Genomic DNA, 23,953 nt, shown 5'->3' on the forward strand with positions numbered 1-23,953 from the left:
TGGTGCGCAGCGGGCATGCGCTGTCCCCGGAGGGAGGGCCACCCCCGTGCATGGCGAGGCGGGCGCGCTGCGCAGGCGCAAATCTCGCTACAAAAAGCCTGCGCCACCGCCGCCTAAGTGCTCAGAACCCGTCCGGGCGGCCTCCAGGAAAGACCTCCCAGAATAAGAAGAGAAAGGCCGGAGGAGGGAAAGGTGGGGGAGGGGAGGAAGGAGGAAGGCGGAGAAACGAAAAGGGCCGAAAGAAAGCCTTCTTTCCCTTTCCGGAGATTCGTCGGCTCCCAAAAAGGAAACAAAAGAAGGGAGGAAAGGAGGAGGTTGTGGGAGGGAGGAAGAAGAAAAGGGGTAACGAATAAATAAGTAACCGGGATCCTGAACGGCAGAGGTTACGGCAGTTTGTCTCTCCCCCTTCCGGGAGCCACCTTCTTCTCCAACCGTCCCGGTCGCGCTCTCGGCGCTTCTGAGGAGAGAACTGGCTGAATGACGCCCTTTATAGATTCGCCCTTGTGTCCCGCCCCTTCCTTTCCCGCCCTCCCTTGCGCTACGGGGCCGCCCGCACCGGCCTACATGGAGCGCGCGCGCCAGAGTTGTTGACGCCAGGGTTCCGGCTCCCTGGTTGGGTGTTCTTTCTGACGCGACAGGAGGAGGAGAATGTTTCTGAGCCTGCCGCCCCCCTCGCCGACTTCCCGTACACTCAAGCTGACGGATTACAGAATGGAGGATAAAGTTAAGCCATCTTTACTCAGCTTTGGCGTCCACGCTCATTTTCAGCTAAAGTCTCTCATTAATTTCCCCCCCCAACCCGGAAAATGGTTTGTTCTACGCATCGGTAAAGAAGGCGGGGCCTGTCGGGTTCTCCGGAGCTTGTTCCGGGGGAGGGCTGGAGGGAGGGGCCGCACGGCCCTCGCTCATGAATATTCAAGATTCTCTGAATATGCATAAGCAGACAAGATGGCGCGTCCAATCTATTGGAAGTAGCCGATATTTGTGGACAGGCCTCCCAGGGTGATGGGGCACCGCCTGTCCTCTAATAGAGAGCTTTACGGAACCTTGGCGCTAGATATCCCGCCCAAGCCTTTCCTGAGCCAGGAGGCCTATTATGAAAGTAGGATGGCTTCAACTCGGAGCAGCAGGTCACGCGACCGCGACAATCTGAGAAAAGCAGATTAGCGGTGGGGCAGAATACGAATGTCTTGGGGAATTTGGGGTCAAGGAATGTGAACTTTTAGGAAATCCTACACCTTCCAGACTACTTCAGAAATGAGGTGGTGGCTGAGTGTTTCAAGGGATTCTCCAATAAGAGCGTGTTTCCACCCTTACCAAAGCAAAGCACTGTACAGCCAACCACAGTGACTCATGCTTGATGTCAATGTTACGTCACCACTTGGACAGGGAGCACCACCACTGAGGACAGGGAGCATCACCACAGAGGAAAGCAAAATACTGCCAAAGGGAAAAGACATTCCCCTCCCCGCCAGTGCTGGCTGTTTGCCTGACAAACTGCATTCTTCGTTCTTCATCTCCAGTGCTCTTCTCTTTCCTGCCTGTGGGATTAATCCCCATGGCCCACTACCAGGCTTCCTTAGTCCTTTGGATCTGAGACATCACTGCTTAATTATAACCTTATTCTCTGTAACCAGCCCAAATTCCATACTCTGGTTCCTGTACTTGCTTCCCGTCTTCCCTCTCCACCTAGCCCCGAGTCACCCTCCTAGGGCATTCCTCTCAACACCATTTTGGTTTTTTGTTTTTTTTTTAATATTTTTTATTCTGTGTGTAAGCATGCCACAGCGCATGTATAGAGAGGATAATCTAATCTGTAGAAGTCGGTTCTCTCCATCTACCTACCATGTGAGAGCAAGCTTGGTAGCACTAGCCTTTACCTGCTGAGCCTTCTCACTGGTCCTCCACACCAGTTCTTTGCCAGGCATTTGTTCTTCCATGGTTTTTATTCCTGTCTCTCCTATTTACCCTTGTCCCACCCTCCCCCAGGCTCTCAAGTTTGATTTCACTCCTCCACTTGCCCTTCCTTATCACAACTGAAGTTCTGGGCAGTAATGATGGCAATGCTGCCCAACACAACCCCTGCTCCCATGATGTCAGAAGGCGCCACAGTCTCATAAAGCACGTAATACTGCAGCATCAGGGCTACCACGACCTCAGAGTGCAGGACAGCACATACCAGGGCAGGGTGGGCCTTGGTGACTGCATAGCTGACACATACAAAGGAAACCAACGCAAGGAGCCCCACTGCCACCATACAGCTCCAGCTCAGAGTGTCTTGTGGTAGCACGGGGGTCTGTAGCACAAAGAGGCCTGGTACAGAGACTATTAGCCCCACCAGGCCAAATAGGAAGGCCACAGTTGGTAGGCAGGAGGGGAAGTGTAGAGAACGGTAAACCTGCAGCCCCAGCGACAGAGCCAGACCTCCCAGGAAAGCCAGTACATAGCCCAGGGCTGTGTAGAGGCCAGTAGTCCCCTCTTGCAATGTCCCTAGTCCAGGTCCCACAATGATGATTAGTCCAAGGGTGCTGCCAAACAGACCACACCAGGCATAGCCGCTGAGACGCTGGCTCTCGAGGCAGAGTGCAAGGAGGGCCGAGCACACGGTGGAAGAACCTTTTCGAACAGTGACTGCGTTGCCGGCGGGCACCACCTGAACGGCACTGTAGGCACAGCCAATGCTGAGGACATTGAGAATGGCATGAAGGAAGGCCCGAACCCGAACATCAGGAGGTCCCAGCAGTGGATCACCACGAAACTTAAGTATCAAAGCGATGGGAAGGTGGAAGAGGCATCGAAAGATGAGCAGCTCCAATGAGGGCAATTGGGATGTCTGGTAAGCCATACGGGAGAATGGGCCCACGAAGCCAGCAGACAGGCCTCCACCCAGCAGGGCCACAAACAGGCCTTTGGTGGCATTGGAGGGCCCGCAGCGATTGTGATGGTTCGAAGTGAGGCTGGATGGAGTGGAGGGCGGCGATGGCTGGGTGAAGTCAGGTAAGTTGAAATAGGGATGACTGGCAGCCTGTTAGGGAGAAAGGAGCTTGGACAGGAGGGCAACCACAGCCTGGGCAACGAGGTAGGGTGAGTGGTAGGCTGAGATCGTGGACCCTTCAGGATGGAAGAACTCCTAGGAGCTAGAAAGGGCCTGAAGATGGATGAGGTGGTACAGAGTGGGCCTTGAGCATCTAAAGCAGGAGGCAGGTAGTGAATAGTCCTGGAGCATCGAGTTTCTCTGGGTCGTTGTTCCTGGGAGGAAAAAAAAGAGGACCCAGGGATACTCTGCTCGACTGTGGAAAGGGAGTTAGCTTCAGAGCTGTGATGTCACAGGCTCCAGGGATTTGTGGGTCTCACTTGTTGGTGTCGCCAGGGCCACTGGGAAATTTAGAGGAGGAAGGGAAGAGGAACATCTAGATACTGAATGTTGCCCCCAGTTTCCCCTTTGCCCCAAATACTCACCATCTCTTCTTGGACTTCCTCCTCTCCTCCTGGGTCGGGTTGCCTGGTCCCCCGCAGAGCTTCAGCCATTGTGACTTGCTTGGAATGGGGCTGGGATTCTTCCCTGGAACCTTCCCGAGGGGGCAGGGACTATTCTCTCATTAATTCCAGCTTGGGTTTGTTGTTGTTGTTTATTTTGGGGGGTTGGTTTGTTTCCTTTTGGTTTAGAGTGAATTTTGAGGGTGAGAGGGTAAAGAGGCTCTTTCTATAGGCCAGGCTATTCTGGAATTCACTATGTTGTCCAGGCTGATTATAGCGGCCCACCACTCCAGGCTGGTTTTCTGCCTTTGTTGCTATGACTCCAAGTTCATTCTCACTCTCTTTCCCTCCCCCTCCCCTACACTGAAACTGCTTTTGGTTTGGTTCTTTCCGTTTACCTTTTGCATCATTTTACAAGGACTGTTGCTTTTTGGTTTCTGTGTATGTGTGTGTTCATGTCCCTAAAAGCCCGAGGGTAACATTAGGTATTTCTCTTCAGGCTTTTTTTAAAGATTTATTTATTTATTATATATAAATACACTGTAGCTGTTCAGAGACAATCAGAAGAGGCATCAGATCTCATTACAGATGGTTGTGAGCCACCATGTGGTTGCTGGGAATTGAACTCAGGACCTCTGGAAGAGTAGTGGTGCTCTTAACTGCTGAGCCATCTCTCCAGCCCGCTTTTTTTAATTTTTAAGGTTCTGTCCACTTTTTTTTTTTCGTTTTTTAAGCATGGTCTTTTTAAAAAAGATTTATTTATTTAATATATATGAGTATAGCTGTCTTAGACACACCAGAAGAAGGTATGAGATCTCATTACAGATGGTTGTGAGCCACCATGTGGGTGCTGGGATTTGAACTCAGGACCTCTGGAAGAGCAATCACAATGCTCTTAACCACTGAGCCATTTCACCAGCCCTAAACATGGTCTTTTTTTTTTTTTTTAATATTTTATTTATTTATTATATATGAGTACATTGTAGCTGTCTTCAGACACACCAGAAGAGGGCATTGGATCTCATTACAGATGGTTGTGAGCCACCATGTGGTTGCTGGGATTTGAACTCAGGACCTCGGGAAGAACAGTTGGTGCTCTTAACCACTGAGCCATCTCTCCAGCCCCTAAACATGGTCGTCCCCCCCCCCCGGAGCTGGGGACCGAACCCAGGGCCTTGCGCTTCCTAGGCAAGCGCTCTACCACTGAGCTAAATCCCCAACCCTTCTAAACATGGTCTTTAGTGGCAAAAACTTGCTCAGGAGGTTAGGTGACTGGTCAGAGACTTCGAGGGATCCACCTGCCTCTCTGTCCTCTATTTTCTGAGGCATACAACGTCCCTACTTGGCTTTTCTTCCTTCCTTCCTTTCCCTCCCTCTCTCCCTCCCTCCCCCTTTCTTCCTCCTCACCATCCCTCTTTCTCTCTCCTCTCTTTGTCAGTCTGTCTTTCTTTGTTTCTGAGTGAACATGTTCTGCCATATATATGTGGGCACACACATGTAGTACAACGTGGAGGTTGGAGAAACCAGCAATACTCACTTCCTCCCTGTCCGAGACAGTCTTTTGCTCTGTGCTTCTGTAAACTCCAGAGTGACTGACCTGAGAACTCCTGGGATTCACCTATTTTTTTTTTTTTTAATGAGTTCTGGGGCTCAAACCAAGGTCTTCATGCTTGTGTGACAGGCCTTTACCAAGTGAGCTATATCTGCCTTGTTTGTTCTTCTTTTTAGATTTAACTTTGTGTGGGTGAGTGTTCTGCCTGCTTGCATGTTTGTATGCCACTTGCCTGCCTGGTGCCCTTGGAGGTCAGAAGATGTCAGCTCTCCTGAAATGAGTTACAGACAGGTGTTTGTAGACCACCAGGTGGGTTCTGAGATTTGAATCTGAAAAAGCAACAGTACCCTTAAACACTGAGCCATCTTTGTAGCCTCAGTTTCTTTTTTAAAATATTTGGTGTGTGGACAGGTGTGGTGGCTCACACCTTACATTTGGAAGGCAGATGCAGATCCCTGTGAGTCCCAGGCCAACCTGATCTATATTGTGAGTTCCATGCCAGTCAGGAGTGAGAACTACATGGTGAGGAAAAAAAATGGGAAAGAAAAGAAGAGTGTATGTGGTTATGTTCATGCAAGTGTGCAAGTTCAACCATCTCTCCAACCCCCAAATTTATTTTATTTTTAACTATGTATATACGTCTGTATGGGAGTATGTGGATGAACTCAGGAGCCTGCAGAGGCCAGAGATATCAGATCCCATGGAGCTGGAGTTATAGGGGGTTGTGAATTTGGATGTTGGGGAGAATCGAACTCTTGGGTATTCTGCAAGAGCAGTTCTCTCTCGTAACCATTGAGCATTTTCTCTAGGCCTCAGGGGATTTTTCTTTGTTTGTTTGTTTGTTTTGATTTTTGCCCAGGCTGGTCTCCAATATGTACCCTGTGGAATCTGACGTTGAAATCTTGGTCCTCATGCCACTCTCTCCCAAGTGCTTGGGATTATAAGCACGGGGCACAGGTGTTTGAAGGAGTGTGAGGATGGGTTTTTATTGCTGTAAGGCTTGTATAGGCTGAGTGGCTTGGGACTTGCTAATAGACCAGCATGTACTTGAGCTTGCAGCGGTCTCCACTTTGCTGCCCTAGTGCAGGCATTACAGGCTTGTACCATGCTCTACAGGGAGAGTTTGCTCCTCTTTCCCCAGAAGTGGTTGTTTTTGTTTCTTTAGGGGGTTGTTTGTTTTGTTTTGTTTTGTTTTGTTTTTTCAAGATAGGGACCTCACTATGTAGCCCTGGCTGACTGGACCTTGCTGCTTAGATCGGGTTGGCCTCCAAGTCACATAAATCCACCTGCCTCTGCCTCTGCAGCCACATCATGCCAGGCCTCTCCAGAGTTTGTAATTTTGCAACCAGGGAGCAGTCTTAGAGGACTGTCCCATTGAGGTTTCAGGAATGTTTCTATGTATGCCACATTTCTCATGCTTCCACCGGTGTGTGGTTAGTGTTGTGCCGGAAGCCCTCGCCAAGGCCTCTGCATTTATATGCAAGGACACAGAAGTGAATCTTTCCACTGGTGGAGGTGAAGTTCCAAGCTTTGTGTTTATCTGTGCTAATGATCCTCCTTTCTACGGGGTTGAGCTCTTCCTTGCCAGTGGGTCGACCCTAGGCATTCCTGAAGGTGGGTGCCCCCAGGGTTGTGAGGATGCTCACTTTGGATCTATAGGTTCCCCTGGGCCCACATTTGAATCTGCCATGTTGTAAGTTTGCGGCTCCAGAGAACGTGTGTGGTGTGCGTGTATGTGGTGAACAAATGTGCACACATAGCGTGCTCGACGTGTTCGAGGTGATGTGACCCCTGAGTGAAGGGTGTACAGAGGGAAGGGCGGGCGTAGGGTTGAGTCCCTTCCCAGGGAGTGAGTGGTCTAGGGCAATGCAGTCCAGTCACTGCCCCGCAAGGTGTGCACCCTGCGGGAGGCCCTGAGTCGTTTCCCTGTGCGGGATCCACCGGGCCTCGGCCATCAGACTACAGAGTCCTGAGTCGGTGTTGGCTGCGCTTTGCTGGCTTCCTCTCGGCAGCAGCGGCGGCACTGGGGGGACTGTTTCCGGGGTGGGGTGGGGGAGGACCGGGACGGGGGAGCCGATGATGTCAGCGGCGGCGGCGGCGGCGGCGGCGGTGGGGCTGGGCCGGGGCCGGGCGCTGGGGGGGCGGGACCGGAGCCGGAGCCGAAGCCCGAGGAGGGCGAAACCCAAGCGGCCGGGGGTGGCCACGGGGATGAGCCGGGCCTGGCGGACGAGGCGCCATCGCAGTCAGGTGGGCCCCGGGGCGAACCGGGCAGGGCTAGGGAGGATGCCCCCTCTCCGCTGCCCGGCGCCACAGGGGCCGGAGCCGCGCCCCGCGACCGCTCCCCTTCCAGGTTGATCTAGGGGCGCAGGGGTCGGGGGCTGTAATAGGCCCCGCCCCTGAACGCGCACGGCGCTGGGGAGCAACTTAAGGGCGCCCTGGTATGGCGTCCAGCTAGCCGCGACTGGGGGACTCGGTCTCCTGGGGCCGAGAAGAGGGTCGTAATCACTCCACCTAGGAAGGGTTAAATTCTGCAGCCCAATGCCCCCTCCCTCTGTGGGGCAGGTTGGGGGTGGGGTGGGGCGGGTGTGATCCCGGGCAAGCGCTGCAAGCTGCTGGGAGGGCGATGGCGTAGGAGCCAGGCAGAGAGGGGGAGGGGTGGCCCTCTGAGCGCCCCAGAGTTGGGGTGTGCAGGGTGCGCAGTGCGAGCAGGGGCCCAGAACCGCCGCGCCGTCGGGGCAGGGTTGTTGCTGTGAGTCCTGGAGATTGTACCTCCTGCGGTGCTGTGGGGCAAGGTAAACTACTGCTCCTGGGCAACACCGTTTGCCAGTCTGGCACCGAGGGGTCTGCCAGGGCCCTCCCTGATCCATAGAGATAGAAAGCCAGAAGGGGTACTTACTGGTACAGAATTACAAGATATGGCTCTGTGGCTTTAGGTGACAGCTACCTTAAGTGTGGTGTCTGAGGTTGTGTATATAGTTTTTGTCAGCATGTTTTCTTATATGTATGTCTATGTCTTATGTTGCACATATGAATGTTTATGTTTGTTTTCTGAATAGCTGGCATGGTGTGTGTGTGTGTGTGTGTGTGTGTGTGTGTGTGTGTCCGCGCGTGTGCACGCGCGCACCTGTGTATGTGCGTGCGTTATGGCGGGCACCAGAATGCAGGACGTACATACCCATTTGAAGAGTACTGTCAGTTGTGGACATTTGAATCAAAAGGTATCACGCCTGAGTTCCATTTCTGTAGTCCTGATGAGGTGTGGTCCAGTTGTGTAGAGGACAGAAAGGCGGATGGATTTGTGTGTCTGTGATGAGCAAGTTTCGTGGGGGCTGCATGTCTGGAACTCAGACCTAATAATCATCAGGAACATGAGAAACTGAAGCCTGTGGGTCAGCTGTCACTGGTGTGAGGTGAGGGGTTTTGGGTGGGACATGCAAGACGTGTTTATGGGATCATGGGCAGCCAAGCACGGGAAAGGTTGCGTGTTTGCAACATTCTCCACGGGATTCTTTTGTGACGTTGTTTGTGGGAGCCTGTCTGGGCTGTTGGGCTGGGAGACAAGCTGGTCAGAAAACACTTAGGAGGAGGTGGCGTGACAAGGGCAGTGTGGGCCGCAGACCCAGGAGACCAGTGGAAAGCTTTGTGTGTGCACGTGCCTACCTTCTGTGTGCTTAAGTGACGGGTGTAGGGCTGCCCAGGAGATGTTATGGGAAAGTTGGGAAATAAATATTAGGCAGGTCAAGAAGGGCAGGCATGGGTGCTATTGGGTGGCATGGCTCTCCTTTTGCAGAGTCTCTGTGCTTGCCCTCACCCAGAACATTAGGGCCACAGGGAGGAAAAGTCCTGGCTCCCACAAGGGAAGTGAGCTTAGACAGAGCGGCTCCTGGGTCATGTTTATGTAAAGGCCGGGTGTGACTTTTGTCACTAAAATGGAAAAAGGGATCACAGAGTTTTTAGTCTCCTCCTGCCTTGCCCTCTCCCTTTCTCTTTCCCCCTTTCCAGTATCTCTGACGCACACGAAGCCCTACTCCCCAGACAGTAAAATGGCTTTGGACAGAATTTGCTCACTAAGCAGATTCTTTGGAACAGGTTCCTCTTACCTTTGGGGCCTGGGCCCTTCAGTGCATGTGGGAGAGACACACATACACTCACTCTGTTTGTGCACGCCATCTAGGCTGTGTGTACACATACTTGAGCGGGAAGACTCTATGGCTATATCCTCGGGAATGGATGAGGGAGGCTGCCTGCCTATGAGGCCTGTAGGACAGGTGCAAGACTTACACCAGAGCTGAAGTGGTCTGTTGCCTCCACAACTTCCTCACTGGAACACTCTCTGAGTGCCCTGTGAGATGGAGCTAATGACCTACCTTACTGAAGTTGCAACAGCATATGGAAAATAGACCTGATATATAACAACAAATTGAGAGCTATGCCAGTACCAGCCCCTGTTGGCCCTGTTGCAGAGAACCCCCGGCTCTCAGTTTCACTAGTAACAGTAGTCATAAACAGTTGGTTCGCATTAACTGTAGCCTCTGCTCCCAGGTTTCTATGTACCGCCACTCATCTGTCTTCACCCTGGCACTGGGACCACCTCACTCCTTCAGGCAAAGCAGCTGAAACCCAGAGGATTAAATCCTTTGCCCCAAGTCACTTGTTTATGAGAGGTGCTCAGGCTCCAGAGTCTGTACTCCTGACTTCTGTACTGTGCTGCCTTTTGCAGCGTGCACATGACAGCACACACGCCACCATTTTTGGTTTTTTTTTGTTTTTTTTTGAGACAGGGACATACTCTGTAGCTGAGCCTCTAGTGTTTTCCAAGCCTTTTGCCTCACCTTCCTGAATACTGAGATTGCAGGCTTAGATTATCATACCTGTCTCAGCAGGACAGTTCTTAATTTTTAATTTTTAATATTTAATTATGTATATGAATATTTTGCCCATATGTATGTCTATGCACCACATGTATGCTTAGTGCCTGAGGAGGTCAGATGTTATTGGAGCCTCTAGCTGGAGTTATGGATGGTTTTGAGTCACTATATGGATGCTGGGAATTAAACCTGGGTCTTCGTAAGAACAAGTGCTCTATTTTTTTTTTTTTTCTTTTTCTCGGAGCTGGGGACCAAACCCAGGACCTTGCGTTTGCTAGGCAAGCGCTCTACCACTGAGCTAAATCCCCAACCCCAGAACAAGTGCTCTTAACTGCTGGGCCGTCCGTCCTGCCCTTCACCAAACTGTTTTAGAGGACCAGTCCTCATGGGCAGTGCTCTCAAGAGTGCCAGCCCAGGGTGTGGGGCTTTGTCTTCTGGGTGCTAGCTTTGGGACACTGAATAATCAGGAGAGATTGTCCTTGTCCCATGGGTGATAGAGGGTAAAGGAGAAGCATTTTTTTTAATTAATTTATTTCTGTTCTCTCTTTCATGAAGTTTTTTTTTTTTTTTTCGGAGCTGGGGACTGAACCCAGGGCCTTGCGTGCTTGCTAGGCAAGCGCGCGCTCTACCACTGAGCTAAATCCCCAACCCAAGGAAAAGCATTTAAGTTCAGTCCTAACAGTTTATAGAGATGTTGGGAAGAGGCCAAGAAAAGGGTATTAAAAGCGTGTGAGTGTGTATGTGTGTGAGTGTGCGTGTGAGTGTATGCGAGTGTTGTGAGTGTGAATGTGTGAGTGAATATGTGTGTGTGAGTGTATGTGTGTGTGAGTATGTGAGTGTGTGTGCGAGTGAGTGTTGCACCTGAATATGGGGATTCAAGTGTTTACTGCACATGTGGAGGCCAGAGCAAGACATTGCTTATCTTTTATTTCCTTTGGCTTCATTGACTTGAGAAAGGGTCTGACAGTAACCTAAAACTTGCCATTTTGACTAGGATGACCAGCCAGTGAGCCCTTAATCTGCCTTGCCCTCCAATCCTGTGGTGACAAGTTCAGAGCCATGCCCCAGCTTTCTATGTGGGTGCTAGGGATTTGAACTCAAGTGCTGTTACTCATGGCGCTGTCTCCCCAGCCCTGGTTTCCTGGGGGTTTTGCTTGTTTGGTTTTTTGTTTGTTTGTTTTTGAGTTCCATTTCTTTGTGTGTGAGCACATGCCACAGTGTACATGTGGAGTTCAGAAGAGAGCTTGCAAGAGTTGGTCCTCCCCTCCTACCACGTGGATCCTGGGGACTCAGGTTTCCAGGCTTCTGTGGCAAATGCCTTTACCCTTTGAGCTATCTTAACCACTCTAGCTTTTGTGTTTTTAAGACAGTCTCAATAAGGAGCCCAGGGTAGCCTTGAACTCTCACATCCTCCTGTTCCAGCCTTCTGAGTGCTGGAGTTACAGGCATGAGATACCAGACCCAGGTTCCAAAGACCATGTTCAACCCAGGAGTCACACTAAAGTGCAGGTAGTGCTGAGGACCCTCGGTGGAAGAGAAACATACAGGCAGATAGCCTTTCCGATGCCTTGATCCACTCCACGGGAGTGCTAACAGGGTCTTGAACTACTTTGGCGGCCAGAGGGGCTTGAGAAGGCTTGCAGGTCATTTCCATACAGCTTTAGCCAGACTGGTGACTGCTGGATTTAGGAACAAGGGGAGGGGTGGAGTCAGATGTGACACAGTTAACACTTAGCATGTGAGAGTTGGTGTGGTGATTTATGTAACCAGCTGGCCTGCTATAGGCTCCTCAGGGCAGGATCCAGCAGTATGGCAGAGAGAAAGACTTGGCATCTGGGGTCATCCAAGCCCAGATTAAAATTTTGGCTGTTACGTACAATCTCTCTTACCTTCAATAAGGTTTATTCCCTTTCTGTAAAATTGGGAGAATATAAAAACCTAGTGTGGCCTATTGTGTGCAGCTTTGAGGGTATAATTAAATGAGATAATGTATATCAAGCCTCTAGATATGTACCAGGTAGACTGAGTGTCCCAAAAGTCAAGATACGGCCATCATCCTCAGCTCTGAAGATGGCTTCTTTCTTGAGAGTAGAGGCTCCAGAGAGAATAGTTTTGTCTGTCTGTTCTAGAAAAGTCTCATATTGCCCAAACTAACTTAAAATTCATGATCCGGGGTTGGGGATTTGGCTCAGTGGTAGAGCGCTTGCCTAGGAAGCGCAAGGTCCTGGGTTCGATTCCCCAGCCCCGAAAAAAAAAAAAAAAAAAAAATTCATGATCCAACCTCCAGAGTGCTGGTGCCACCAACACAAATTCTTTCATTTACTGAAACCCTGCGCTTCTTGCGTGTTCCTTCATTATGGGCTGGGACCCAAGGCGATGCTAGGCAAGTGCCCTGCTTCTGTCCTGGACTTCCAGCCTCTAACTTTTTTTTTTTTTTTTTTTTTTGGTTCTTTTTCAGAGCTGGGGACCGAACCCAGGGCCTTGCTTCCCTAGGCAAGTGCTCTACCACTGAACTAATTCCCCAACCCCGCCTCTAACTCTTTTAACCTCTCCTTATGCGCGATACTTGAGCAAACAACACACTCATCGTACCCTGTCCCTCCTCGAAGCCCACACTCTAGAGATAAATAAGCAGTGTGTTTACTAAGTGGCATGAAGGGAAATAAAGTAACAGAGAGCTATGAAGTTTTCAAAAGTGAGAAGGAGTCAGGGTAGACCCCCTAAGCCAGATTACTAGTCAAAGTACACAGAAGGTAGAATTATGGGACATGAATCGATCCAGAGGAAAGAACATTCCACATGGGGAGAACAGCAAGAGCTGAGGCATTCTGGAATATGTGCTCAGATCCAAGCTCTGTGACACCTTTGAGGTCGCTCAGGCAGTCTAGAGTAGAGAACCAGGGCTGGAAGTGCAAGTCAGGGATACAGCTTCATTAGCATGCGGGCCCTGGGTTCAATACTCAGTAACACAGGCACACACACACTCACACACACACGCGCGCACGCACACACACAGAGAATGTAGTGAGAATTCTGGGATTTTGCTTTCTTTAAAAAACATAGGGGGTGGGGTTGGGGATTTAGCTCAGTGGTAGAGCGCTTGCCTAGGAAGCGCAAGGTCCTGGGTTCAGTCCCCAGCTCTGGGGGGGGGAAAAAAAAAAGAAAAGAAAAGAAACAAAAAACATAGGGGTTTGGGGATTTAGCTCAGTGGTAGAGCACTTGTCTAGGAAGCGCAAGGCCCTGGGTTCAGTCCCCAGCTCCGAAAAAAAGAAAAAAAAACCAAAAAACCAAAAAACAAACAAACAAACAAAAAAACCATAGAAGTAGGGCTGGAGAGATGGCTCAGCAATTAGGAGCACTTGCTTCTCTTCCAAATGGACCTGGGTTCAAATCCCAGTACCTACATGGCAACTCACAACTGTCTGTAATTCCAGTTGCAGGGGATATGATATCCTAGCACAGATAAACATGGAGGCAGAACACCAATGTAAGTAAAATTTTAAACATTTAAAAAACAAACAAGAGCTGGAGAGATGGCTCAGTGGTTAAGAGCACTGACTGCTCTTCCAGAGGTCCTGAGTTCAATTCCCAGCAACCACATGGTGGCTCATAATCATCTGTAATGGGATACGATGCCCTCTTCTGGTGTGTCTGAAAACAGCGAGAATGTACTCACATACATGAAATAAATAAATAAATCTTTAAAAACAAACAAACAAAACCCCCCACAAATATTATAAGAATGTGTTTTCATTTTAATCCCAGGTGTGTGGGGGGGTAGGGGGATGCTTTACAGCAGCTATGATTTGCCTCGTGCTCAGGATGCTTTACAGCAGCTGACTATGATTTGCCTCGTGCTCTAGCAGAGGCGTGTTTTCGCCAGCTGCAGACAGTTCCTGCAGTTGTGTGACGTTTGGAATCCTGGGAACTTTTCAGAGAGTCTATACGTGCTGGGGCTCTGATGGGTGGGTGGTGGCTGTTGGTTGTTCAGGGGTTACAGATTGTTAGTAGTTGTGTTCAAAGAAGAAACAAGAAGGAAGAAGTTAGTCTCAGAGATGTATCTTTCTCTCTTCCCTATGTCTTCTTTTCTCCCATCTAGTGATAGGGGATGAGGGAGAGCTGGGGTAGGGGAAGGATAAAGGGTTGGAAACCCAAGAAGTCACAAAGTAGCTAAGACCCTTTACAAGAGAAACAGCAAGCACAAACAAATAACTTTAAAATTCACAGAACTGCCAAACTCATTCTTTCAGATGTTTGTTTAATGTGTATGGGTATTTTGCCTGCATGCATGTTTATGTACACATACCATCTGCTGCCAGTGGAGGTCAGAAGACCTGAGATTCCTCCGGGACAATTGTGAGCTGCCATTTGGGTGCTTTAAATAAAACCTGGATCCTTTGAAAGAGAGAGTAGCCAGTGCTCTTAACTGCTGAGCCCTCTCTCTCTACCCAGTTCATCTTGAAGCCCACATTCTGCCTATTCTTTTCCATCCCTTTCCTTACCATTTCCAGGGCACAGTCATCCCTAGGTATCCATGAGAACTTGGTTCCAGAATGCCCCGTGGGTATGGATATACTAGTTATACTAGTAAATCATGTCTGGTGATGGATTTCTATACTCCCAGCACTGAGGAGGTGGAGGTGATAGGATCAGGAAGGAGTGCAAGACCATTCTTGATCAGTTCAGGTCTGGGCTGCAAGAGACCCTGTCTCAAATAAGTAAACAGTTTGTCAAACTATCTGCATCTAAATTACACATGTCCTCTTGTCTACCTTGTTGTCTCTACTTAAAATGTTTAATACCTTACAAATTCCATATAAACTGTTTTTGGAATTTTTATTTTATTTGTTTCGATTCAGGGTTCTCCCCATTTGGCTCTGCTAGCCTGATACTTGGTGTGTATATCAGGGTGGCATTGACCGTCAGTGATCCTTCTTCCTCTTCTCCTCAGTGCTGGGATAACATACATGTCCCACCACACCTGTCTAAGTAGTTCTTATTGTGTTGGGTAGAGAACAGTGGCCAGAGATTCAAGTCTGTGTGTGTTCAGTGCAGGACCAGTGTTTTGGAATTTTGTTGATCCTTGGTTGGCTGAGTTATTAGCTCATTTTATCTTTTTTTTTTTTTTCTTTCTTTTTTATGGAGCTGGGGACCGAACCCAGGGCCTTGCGCTTGCTAAGCAAGCGCTCTACCACTGAGCTAAATCCCCAACCCAGCTCATTTTATCTTTAAAACCACCCTGCCCAGTGGGAACTGTTTCTCAGACAAGAAAACTAAGATAAAGGTTAAGTAACTTTTCCAGGATCACATAGTTGGTGTCTTCATCTCCCATAATTCATTTTAGGGCTTGCCATGGGGCAGTTGAACTGGTCTAAACTCCAGGGGAATTAGCAGCAATGCCAGGGTCAGAATGCTGTAGCAGTACATCCCCTTGGCCTGCAGATGAGCTTGCAGTGTTTAACTCCTTCACAGTGGCCATTGTGAGTGTTAAGATAGATGGTGTGCACATGCTATGCTTTGCCTATAAACAAGTGGCAGCTCCAACACTTGTAGTGGTAATGATTCTGGGTGATTGCTAAGAGCCAGGCCAGCTTTGGGTCTCTGCAGTTCTAAGAAACACCAATAGGCCTTGCCACATACCATGCATATCTGTAGGCACCCTCTTGTAACATGTGGTGCAAGGTGGGCAGTCCTGGTACAAGGGTGAATGGGTACTGGAGTCAAACTGACTTTGCTTCTCTTCACATGGCTTCCTTGAGGAAGGAGACCCCTAATTTTCACCAAGTTCTAGGTAGACTAGCAGTGTTCCAGTGGGGGCTATTAACATCCTCTGTCATGGTGTACTAAAGTCATTGGAGACTTTGAACCCAAACTTTGTAGGGTCAGATCCCAGCCTAGCTGCTAACTGGCTATACAACCTTGAGCAAGCTACCAGCATGCCTAAGTTTCTATCATCTTAAAGTAGAGAAGCCCATGCTAAATGGTGAGGGAAAAGATGAAATGACGCAAATGCAGTTCCAAGGCCATCATAGATGATTCCCTAGTCAGAAGGGCTGGAGAGATGGCTTCATGGCTAAGAACCCTGGCTGCTTTTGCAGAGGGCCCAGCTTCAGTCCCCAGCTTACAACCACCTGTAATTCTGCTTCCAGGGGACCTGACACCATTACCCAGATAGACAAGCAGGTAGAATACCAATCAATGTACATTTAAATAAATAAATAAACAGAAGAGAGTAAGAGACAATGACTCCAGGCAACAGGTGAGGAGGATCTCTGTCCCCAGGACTCTTGCCGAACCACAGTGCAGCAACAAACGGGGCAACCCTTCAGCTCTTGCTCTGTGCCTGGCATAGTGGTTACAACTTTGGTTTCAACTATTGCCCTGTTTATCACCATTTTTCCTCCCGCCCAGAAGAGGTATCAGCCATCCGTGTCTTGCGGCATCATGAGGTGAGGTATAGCCTTTAGATAGTGTGGGTAATCACTGAAGAAGGAGTGTTTTGGGGTGTTGAGATTAGATGAGAAGCTTTGGGTGTGGGATACTGGTGATTGTGTCGCCCATGTCGTGTGGAAGGGGCCAGAGCTTCCTGGGTACATTGAGGGTAGATGAGAAGGACCCAGGCCATCCCTGCTGACTGCTGCCAGACTTTGGATCAGGGACCTGAGTGACTCTGGAACTCAGATCTCCAAATGAAAACATAGGAACCTGAGACTGCAGTAGCTGCACAGCTGGGAACTGCTCACTTGTGACTGTCATAGCTCACCTTTTGGTTGCCTACTGTTCCATTTGAACCTCTCAGCAAGAGGTGAGGTGGGTTACATGTGCCCCGTCCTAGCTTTAAAGACAAAATCCAAAATCCAAAGGTCTCAGAACAAAGAATGGGACCCAAAGCCTCTCACTCTAGGTCTGGTTACCTTCCAAGTATCCTCAAGAAGTACAGCAAGCAGGCATATATGCATGTCATTGGTCGGTCACCTGGTACCTAGAACACCCCTCTCCCCACCTCCACCCTGCAACACACATGCCAGGCTAAGATATCTGGGTCTGTGGTGTATATGAGGAAGCACTCTTCTAATGCAAAAATCTAATCAGGTTAGTCCAATGGGGGAGGGGCTCTATTTTGATATGTAAATAAGCCCACTGAGATTTAAAAAACAAAAACAAAAAACGTGCAAGTCTTTGATTTCTCTGAGTCCCAAGACTGGGCCAAAGGGATTAAAGTGGGCTGTGAGGCTGAGGCGGCCTTGGACCTGTGGGATTGAAATGCTCTGTTGTACTGTTCTGAGGTGAATTGGGGATATGCAAATCATCTTGTACCTCTTGTGGCTGGCAGAGCAAGCTCAGCGATAATCTTGTGGCCTCCTTGGTCTGATTGGATTTGGCCAAGTAGCCTGACAGGCTCTGGTAGGGATCAGGGCTTGCAGAGCAGCCAGTGTCTTTGACTGTTGGACTCATGCCCACATCCTGAATCTCTTTCCTTGTGCGGACCCTCTTCCTGTCTCCTCTTGATTTCTGACACAGTTTCTGTTTCTCTGCAGAAGGAAAAGGCCAGACTGGAGGGACTTGCTGAGCCACTACGCTGCTCCATGTTGGCTATGCTCTCAGGTGAGAAAGTGTGGGGAAGACAGCAAAGGCAGCTATCTTGTTCACCCCCCCACCCCACCCCCACAATGGTTGGGTGTGGAGAGTTTCCCTTTCTACTGCTTATTGTGAATCTGGAGGTCATGACCACTTGCCCCTCACTGTGGCCTGAGGTATCCCTAGCCTCTGCTGACCCAGATGTTAAACATACTGGTCTTGTATATTGGTTTGATTCCAAGCGGCCTAGTGTGTTAACCCATCACTTCTGTGACCTGAGTTATTCAGCCTTCCACCAGATTCTGACTAGCAGTCTCTAACTGCTGTCCTCCATCTATCTTCCTGGTTTCAGAAGCTCCTGACCCCTGCCCAGCCTCTGAGACTCTCCCTGACCTCTTTTCCCTATGTCTAGGCTGGCATCATGCCACCCCCTGCAGAGGTGACGGACCCATCCCATGCTCCAGCTGTCCTGCGTCAGCTCAATGAGCAGCGGCTCCGTGGCCTCTTCTGTGACGTCACCCTCATAGCAGGAGACACCAAGTTCCCTGCTCACCGCAGTGTGCTGGCCGCCTCTAGTCCTTTCTTCAGAGAAGCTCTACTAGCTTCAGCCCCACTGCCCCTCCCGCCAGTTACTGGTGGCTCAGTCCCCAGCCCTGCAACCACCACAGCTGCCTCCTCTTCATCCTCTCCTCCCCCTCCAGCCTCTCCTCATTCTTCATCTCCTCCTCGGGTGCTAGAGTTGCCCGGGGTCCCAGCAGCTGCCTTCTCTGATGTCCTCAACTTCATCTATAGTGCCCGGCTTGCACTCCCTGGTGGTGGCGGGGATGGGGCAGCTGTGGCAGAGATTGGAGCTCTGGGCCGGAGACTGGGTATCTCTCGGCTACAGGGCCTGGGGGAAGGAGGTGATACTTGGGTACCACCTGCCCCATCTTCCTTGGTCACCTCAGAGCCTAATGAGGATAGATTGGGGCCAGGGCTTAGAACAGATGGAGAATGGGAAGGTGACAAAGCTGAGCCCCTGACTCCTGACTCACAGCCCCGGCGGCCCTTTCCTTGCCCTCGATGTGGAAAAAGCTTCATCCATCCCAAGCGACTGCAGACCCACGAGGCTCAGTGTCGACGAGGGTCCAACACTCGGGGGTCTGCAGGGCTGGGACCTGGGGGCTCTGGCCCTGGAGGTCCTGCAGGAGTGGATGCCTCAGCCCTGCCACAACCAGTGAGCTTCAGAGATGGCCCTGAGCATGTGGTGAAGGTTGTGGGCGGCCATGTGCTCTATGTGTGTGCAGCCTGTGAGCGTTCCTACGTGACCCTGTCCAGCCTGAAGCGGCACAGCAATGTACACTCATGGCGGAGGAAGTACCCCTGCCGCTACTGTGAGAAGGTGTTTGCCCTGGCTGAGTACCGCACCAAGCATGAGGTGTGGCACACTGGGGAACGCAGGTGAGTGACCTGAGTTGGACAAGGGAGGGGTGGGCAGAGGGGTCTAGAAAGGGGGCTATCCTCACTGGATCTGCCCTTGTCCCTCCCTGCTTACAGCCTCCAGAGCTGCACTGCCTCCTTTCAGCCCCAGTTCCTTTGTGCCACTATCTTGCCTGCCCATCTAGGCTTGGTGTTGTGGGAAAAGCCAGGAAGGAAAGAGAAATTTGCCCTCACAGGAGAGGACTGTGGGATTTAGAGCACACAGAACAACACCTAGTATTTCCTTAGCATGACCATTCTGTCATTTTACCACAGAAGGCACTTTGGGGGCTAAAATATGGGCCTATTCCCATGTTACGACAACAACAGAGGCTGGCAGGAGTCAGGGTGCTGAGCTTAGTCTGGCCCCGCTCCAGAGGCTGGAGGGTACAGCAAGCAGCAGAGGGGGAGGATGAACAAGTTGCTGGGAAGTTACAGGTCTGAGGGCTGCAGATGACAGGGCAAGATGAGGCCCTGCCTTCAGGGCCTTTAACTCAAGTGGCTCTGTTCCTGCCCTATTCCCTGCTGTCCTGGCCCAGGTACCAGTGCATCTTCTGCTGGGAAACCTTTGTGACCTATTATAACCTGAAGACCCACCAGCGAGCCTTCCATGGCATTAGCCCTGGCCTCCTAGCCAGTGAGAAGACACCCAATGGAGGCTACAAGCCCAAGCTTAATACCCTCAAGCTGTACCGCCTGCTCCCTATGCGGGCAGCCAAGCGGCCCTACAAGACCTACAGTCAGGGAGCCCCTGAGGCCCCTCTTTCTCCAAGCCTCCACACACCGGTCCCCGCCGCAATGCCAGCCAGCCCCCAACCCCTACTCCCACCCGTCCCAGAACCTGGTCCTCCCCACTCTGTCATCACCTTTGCTCATCCAGCTCCCTCAGTCATTGTCCACGGGAGCAGTAGTAGTGGTGCAGCTGGGGGTGGACCAGTCGGCACAGGAGGGTCCCAAGCTGCCTCAGTCATCACTTATACGACTCCCCCAAGACCCCCCAAGAAACGAGAGTACCCACCTCCTCCCCCTGAGCCTGCAGCAACACCCACCAGCCCAGCCTCCACCGCTGTCATCCCAGCCACAGCTGCAGGGCCAGCCACAGCCACAGAGGAGGCCAAGGGCCGGAATCTGCGGGCTGGGAGGACTCTGACTTACACAGCCAAACCCGTGGGTGGGGTGAGTGGGAGTGGGGGTTCCCCCACAGGGACAGGCCGAGGCTCTTCTCAGCTTCAGGCTCCACCTCCACTGTGTCAGATCACTGTGCGAATTGGGGAAGAGGCCATTGTCAAGCGCCGCATCTCAGAAACTGACCTGCGTCCCGGAGAACTGAGTGGAGAGGAAGTAGAGGAGAGCGAGGAAGAGGAGGAAGAAGAGGAGGAGGAGGACCAGGAGGACCAAGAGGAATCGAAGGCTGGAGGGGAAGATCAGCTTTGGAGACCTTACTATTCATACAAGCCTAAGCGCAAGGCTGGAGCTACTGCCAGCGGGCTGAGCGGACTGCCCCGAGGACGAAGACCACCTCGCTGGAGGCAAAAGCTGGAACGAAGGGGCTGGGAGGAAACCCCAGCAGTGGAGGGCCCAGGAGGACGAGGACGTGGTGAGCGTAGGCACCGATGTGGGGACTGTGCCCAGGCTTTTGCCACTCTGAGGAAGCTGAGAAAGCACCAGGAAGCTCATAGCGGGGGCTCGCACAACTCCAGGACTGGCAGGAGGTCTTCCACCCGTTTCACCTGTCCCCACTGTGCCAAGGTGTGCAAGACGGCAGCTGCTCTGAACCGACATGGGCAGAGGCATGCTGTGGAGCGGCCTGGGGGCACTCCCACACCTGTCATTGCCTATTCCAAAGGCAGCATTGGCACCAGGCCCACTGATGTCAAGGAGGAGGCCCCCCAAGAGATGCAAGTGTCCTCATCCAGTGGAGAGGCAGGCGGTGGTAGTGCTGCTGCTGCTGCTGCTGAAGCTTCCGAGTCTGCCTCACTCCAGGACCCGGTCATCTCTGGGGGTGAGGAACCCCCAGTAGCAGGTGGGGGTAGCTATGTATACCCACCTGTGCAGGAATTTCCCCTGGCCCTGATAGGAGGTAGCCGGGATCCCGGTGCTGGCAAAGGAAAACCTGGGAATGAGGGGCCAGTGGGAGCTTCCGAGGGAGACCGGATGGAGGAGATGGGGACTGCCAAAGTCACCTTCTACCCTGAACCCTACCCACTTGTCTATGGCCCCCAGCTCCTTGCTGCCTACCCTTACAACTTCAGCAACTTGGCTGCTCTCCCAGTTGCTCTCAACATGGTCCTACCTGATGAAAAGGGTGGTGGGGCCCTTCCCTTCCTTCCGGGGGTCTTTGGCTACGCAGTGAATCCTCAAGCAGCACCACCTACTCCACCAACCCCACCTCCCCCTCTTCCTCTGCCAGTTCCCCCTAAGGGAGTAGGGGAAATGACAGGGGTTGAGAGAACCCAGAAGGGGGATGTGGGGTGAGCACCAAGGCCAGATCCCCCCTCTTACCAGATGCTACCCTCCCTGAGTCCCTCTTCCCTCTCCCCCCAGCTCCCTGGCCTCCCTGCCCTTTGGGAGCCCCATAACATTCTTGTGCAGGGATTTGGGGGCCCCTGGAGCTCAGGAGTCAGGCTGCTTTGTGTGATTGTAGTTTCCCCATTCCCTGAGAAGGGATTTTGGGTGGTTCCCTCTCAGTCTTCTCCAGGGAATGGCCCCTGTGAGGGGCAGAGCCAGCTCCCATCCCTTCTCCAGCCCTTGGGCAACTGAGCAATATACTTCTCTGAGTCTCTACTTACAGCCCCACCAGCTCTGAATGTCTAACCTGCTCCCCTAATTGGTAAGCCTAGGGGGAAACCATCTATCTCTCTCACCTAATGATGCCTGCTCATTCTGACGCTGTCTCTAAGCCCTTCCCCAGATGCTTCCTAGCACATTCCATTCTTTGTGGCCCAAGGCCTGGACCAGACCATTGTGATATCTGACCCACCAGCCTGGAAGCATGGCTTTGGATTCCATTCTTCCTAAGGGTGGGTTTCTCTGTCCTTGTTTCTTTCATATTAAGATGCCATGCCTTCCTTGGCTTCCATGCCTTTGGATCTTCCATATTCCTTCCTGCACTCCGAGACTTTGGAGATGGCCTAACCCATTCCAGGTCATAAGGAGGCAGGAGGTATCCTATGGCTGAGCACTTTTTCAATACAGGGCAGGGAAATCTTGGGCCCTACCTTTACCCCAAGTCCAGTGACCCCAGATTCTTCCAAGACAAAAGAGGTGAATAGATCATAACTCTTCTGGCCTTTATATGTGACTGCTTTGGGGATAACCCAAATTCGAGCACCAGGTATGAAGTACTCCATACAGAATGGAGAAGGGAATCTACTTTCTCCGTGTCAACCCCTCACTATGGTTTCTTCTAGATTAGACCAAATAGCCAGAGAAACTGATGGGGGTTTGATGTGTGGGTAAGCCCAAGATCTGCACAGAACCTCCACCCTCACCTTTATTCCGTCTCCTCTGATGTCACTGTCCTCACCAATCACTCCAGATGGTTTTAAGGGAACCATCTTCCTCTTCTGGTGGGCTTTGGGGTATCCCCACCAACTCTGCCTCCAAAACAGCACCTTATACCCCATCTTTGACTCAGTCTCCCACACCCAAAGATCCCAGCCTAGGAATGGGGCACAGGGATTTTTAAATAGTCCCTAATCCCTAATTTGCACTAGTTAACCCTGGTCAGGGGTCCTATGTTTCCTTCCAGTAGGGACAATAGAGAAATGTTTGTTCCTAATTCCCTTTGAAAATGGGGCCTCCCTGACCTGATGTGTGATTAGATGGATATTTCCAATATACCCACCTCCCCTCCCCCACAAAGAAAGAACCAGCTCACAAAGGGAGAGCCAGTTTGGGGGAACAAATTTGATGTGGGAGTTAGAGGAGTATGATTTCAAAAGGAGAAAGACTGTTTTAATCAAAATGACAGTCTTTCTCTCAGCTACTGTTTTCTGGGGCCAAGATGGCTGCCCTCTGACCTGCTGTGGAGAGGGCAAGATCATGGCTTTTGGAGGAAGGTGAGTTTGGGAAGGCCAGGAGCATCCTCCTGCCTCCTCCTAACCTCCAAGTATACAGAAGGGGAGGTTTTTGACAGGCTTCCTGAATGTTAACCACGGAGGGGGTCACTCCACCCCTCCTCTGTCTCTTTGCACTTTTCTTGGTCTTGGCTACAGCCTGAGTGAAGAATTTCCTACTGAATGTACCAAGTTCCAGTTTTTAAGGGGGAAAAAGTTTCAAACAGGGAAAAATGGAAAAAAAAAGAAAAAAAATCACTAAAAACTCCCATAAATCTTGTTTCTGGCACTTTAGAAAAACTGCAAAAAATACATAATAAAGAATACATATATATATCTACACACAAATTATATATATAAATATATCTATATATACAGCGGAACCACAAGAGAGACTGAGGAAGGCCTGAAGGCAGGGGGCAGAGATGACAAGGGTCCCCTCTACCTTCATTGCCCTCCTCTGAGGAAGTCCTGAGAGAAGGGGTAAAAATGAACTGGGGAATTTGAATTTCAGAATAGATCAAAATTCTGACCATTTGGAAGAATTGAGATTATAAATGGGTTTTGTTTTTGTTTTTAATAAGGGTAAAGACAATAGCTTCCAGAATTTGGTGACAAACAGTTGTGGCAAAGCAGAAACTTAAAAATATATATCTGAGCTGGAAGGTCTCCATATCCTGAGTTTCAGGTGCTGGGAGTTTGGGATTTTGCAATTTTGTCGTTTGGAGGTGATCAAGTCTTGTCAGTTTGTGCCCTCTCTCCCCACGTGACCTGGGGAGAAGGGAGAAAGTGGGAAGCTACTGGTTCTGTGCCACAGCACGCAAGATTTAGAATTTTACAGACTCTAGCTCTATACGTAGTGAGGACCCAGATTTAGAGAATCTGACCAATATTTATCTCCAGATTTGTGTGTTTTCAATTCTCTAGGCCAATAAATCAACAAGACAAATGAACTCTGCTCA

General features: G+C 50.7%; 3 protein-coding genes across 7 annotated transcripts in view; 1 reads left to right on the plus strand and 2 right to left on the minus strand.

Moving 5' to 3' along the window:
* Positions 1–443, minus strand: part of Polr2a (RNA polymerase II subunit A) — a 25,827-nt gene extending 25,384 nt beyond the window's left edge. Inside the window, exon 1 of the mRNA XM_032913993.1 lies at positions 1–443. This exon is cut by the window's left edge and continues 41 nt beyond it. Coding sequence (XP_032769884.1) covers positions 1–52 — 52 coding nt within the window. The 5' untranslated portion in view covers positions 53–443.
* A 1-nt stretch (position 444) lies between these two features.
* On the plus strand, positions 445–23,953 carry Zbtb4 (zinc finger and BTB domain containing 4). 5 transcript variants are annotated; one of them, XM_032913992.1, is made up of 4 exons: positions 445–723; positions 17,436–17,502; positions 17,888–18,915; positions 19,473–23,949. In XM_032913992.1, the coding sequence occupies exons 3-4, from the start codon at positions 17,897–17,899 to the stop codon at positions 21,406–21,408; spliced, it is 2,955 nt and encodes a 984-aa protein (XP_032769883.1). In that variant the 5' UTR covers positions 445–723; positions 17,436–17,502; positions 17,888–17,896; the 3' UTR covers positions 21,409–23,949. The 5 variants fall into 5 exon arrangements, with proteins under 5 accessions (XP_032769883.1, XP_032769881.1, XP_032769879.1 ...); XM_032913990.1 differs by lacking the exon at positions 445–723 and adding an exon at positions 2,078–2,836 and having other exon boundaries at positions 19,473–23,953; XM_032913988.1 differs by lacking the exon at positions 445–723 and adding an exon at positions 2,848–2,997 and having other exon boundaries at positions 19,473–23,953.
* Slc35g6 (solute carrier family 35 member G6) lies at positions 2,006–2,845 on the minus strand. Its single transcript, XM_032914171.1, has one exon. The coding sequence runs from the start codon at positions 2,843–2,845 to the stop codon at positions 2,006–2,008; it is 840 nt and encodes a 279-aa protein (XP_032770062.1).

Source organism: Rattus rattus, chromosome 9 (assembly GCF_011064425.1).
Source record: "Rattus rattus isolate New Zealand chromosome 9, Rrattus_CSIRO_v1, whole genome shotgun sequence".
In the NCBI taxonomy this organism is placed as follows: domain Eukaryota; kingdom Metazoa; phylum Chordata; class Mammalia; order Rodentia; family Muridae; genus Rattus; species Rattus rattus.

What these genes read in the sequence shown, in the direction of transcription:
- Zbtb4 (XM_032913988.1), top strand. Translation starts at nt 2,942, where the DNA reads ATGGTTCGAAGTGAGGCTGGATGGAGTGGAGGGCGGCGATGGCTGGGT. An exon ending in CGATGGCTGGGTGAAGTCAG is followed by an intron (nt 2,998 to 17,435) that starts GTAAGTTGAAAT and finishes GTTTCTCTGCAG; the next exon opens with AAGGAAAAGGCCAGACTGGA. An exon ending in TGGCACACTGGGGAACGCAG is followed by an intron (nt 18,916 to 19,472) that starts GTGAGTGACCTG and finishes GTCCTGGCCCAG; the next exon opens with GTACCAGTGCATCTTCTGCT.
- Slc35g6 (XM_032914171.1), bottom strand. Translation starts at nt 2,845, where the DNA reads ATGGCTTACCAGACATCCCAATTGCCCTCATTGGAGCTGCTCATCTTT.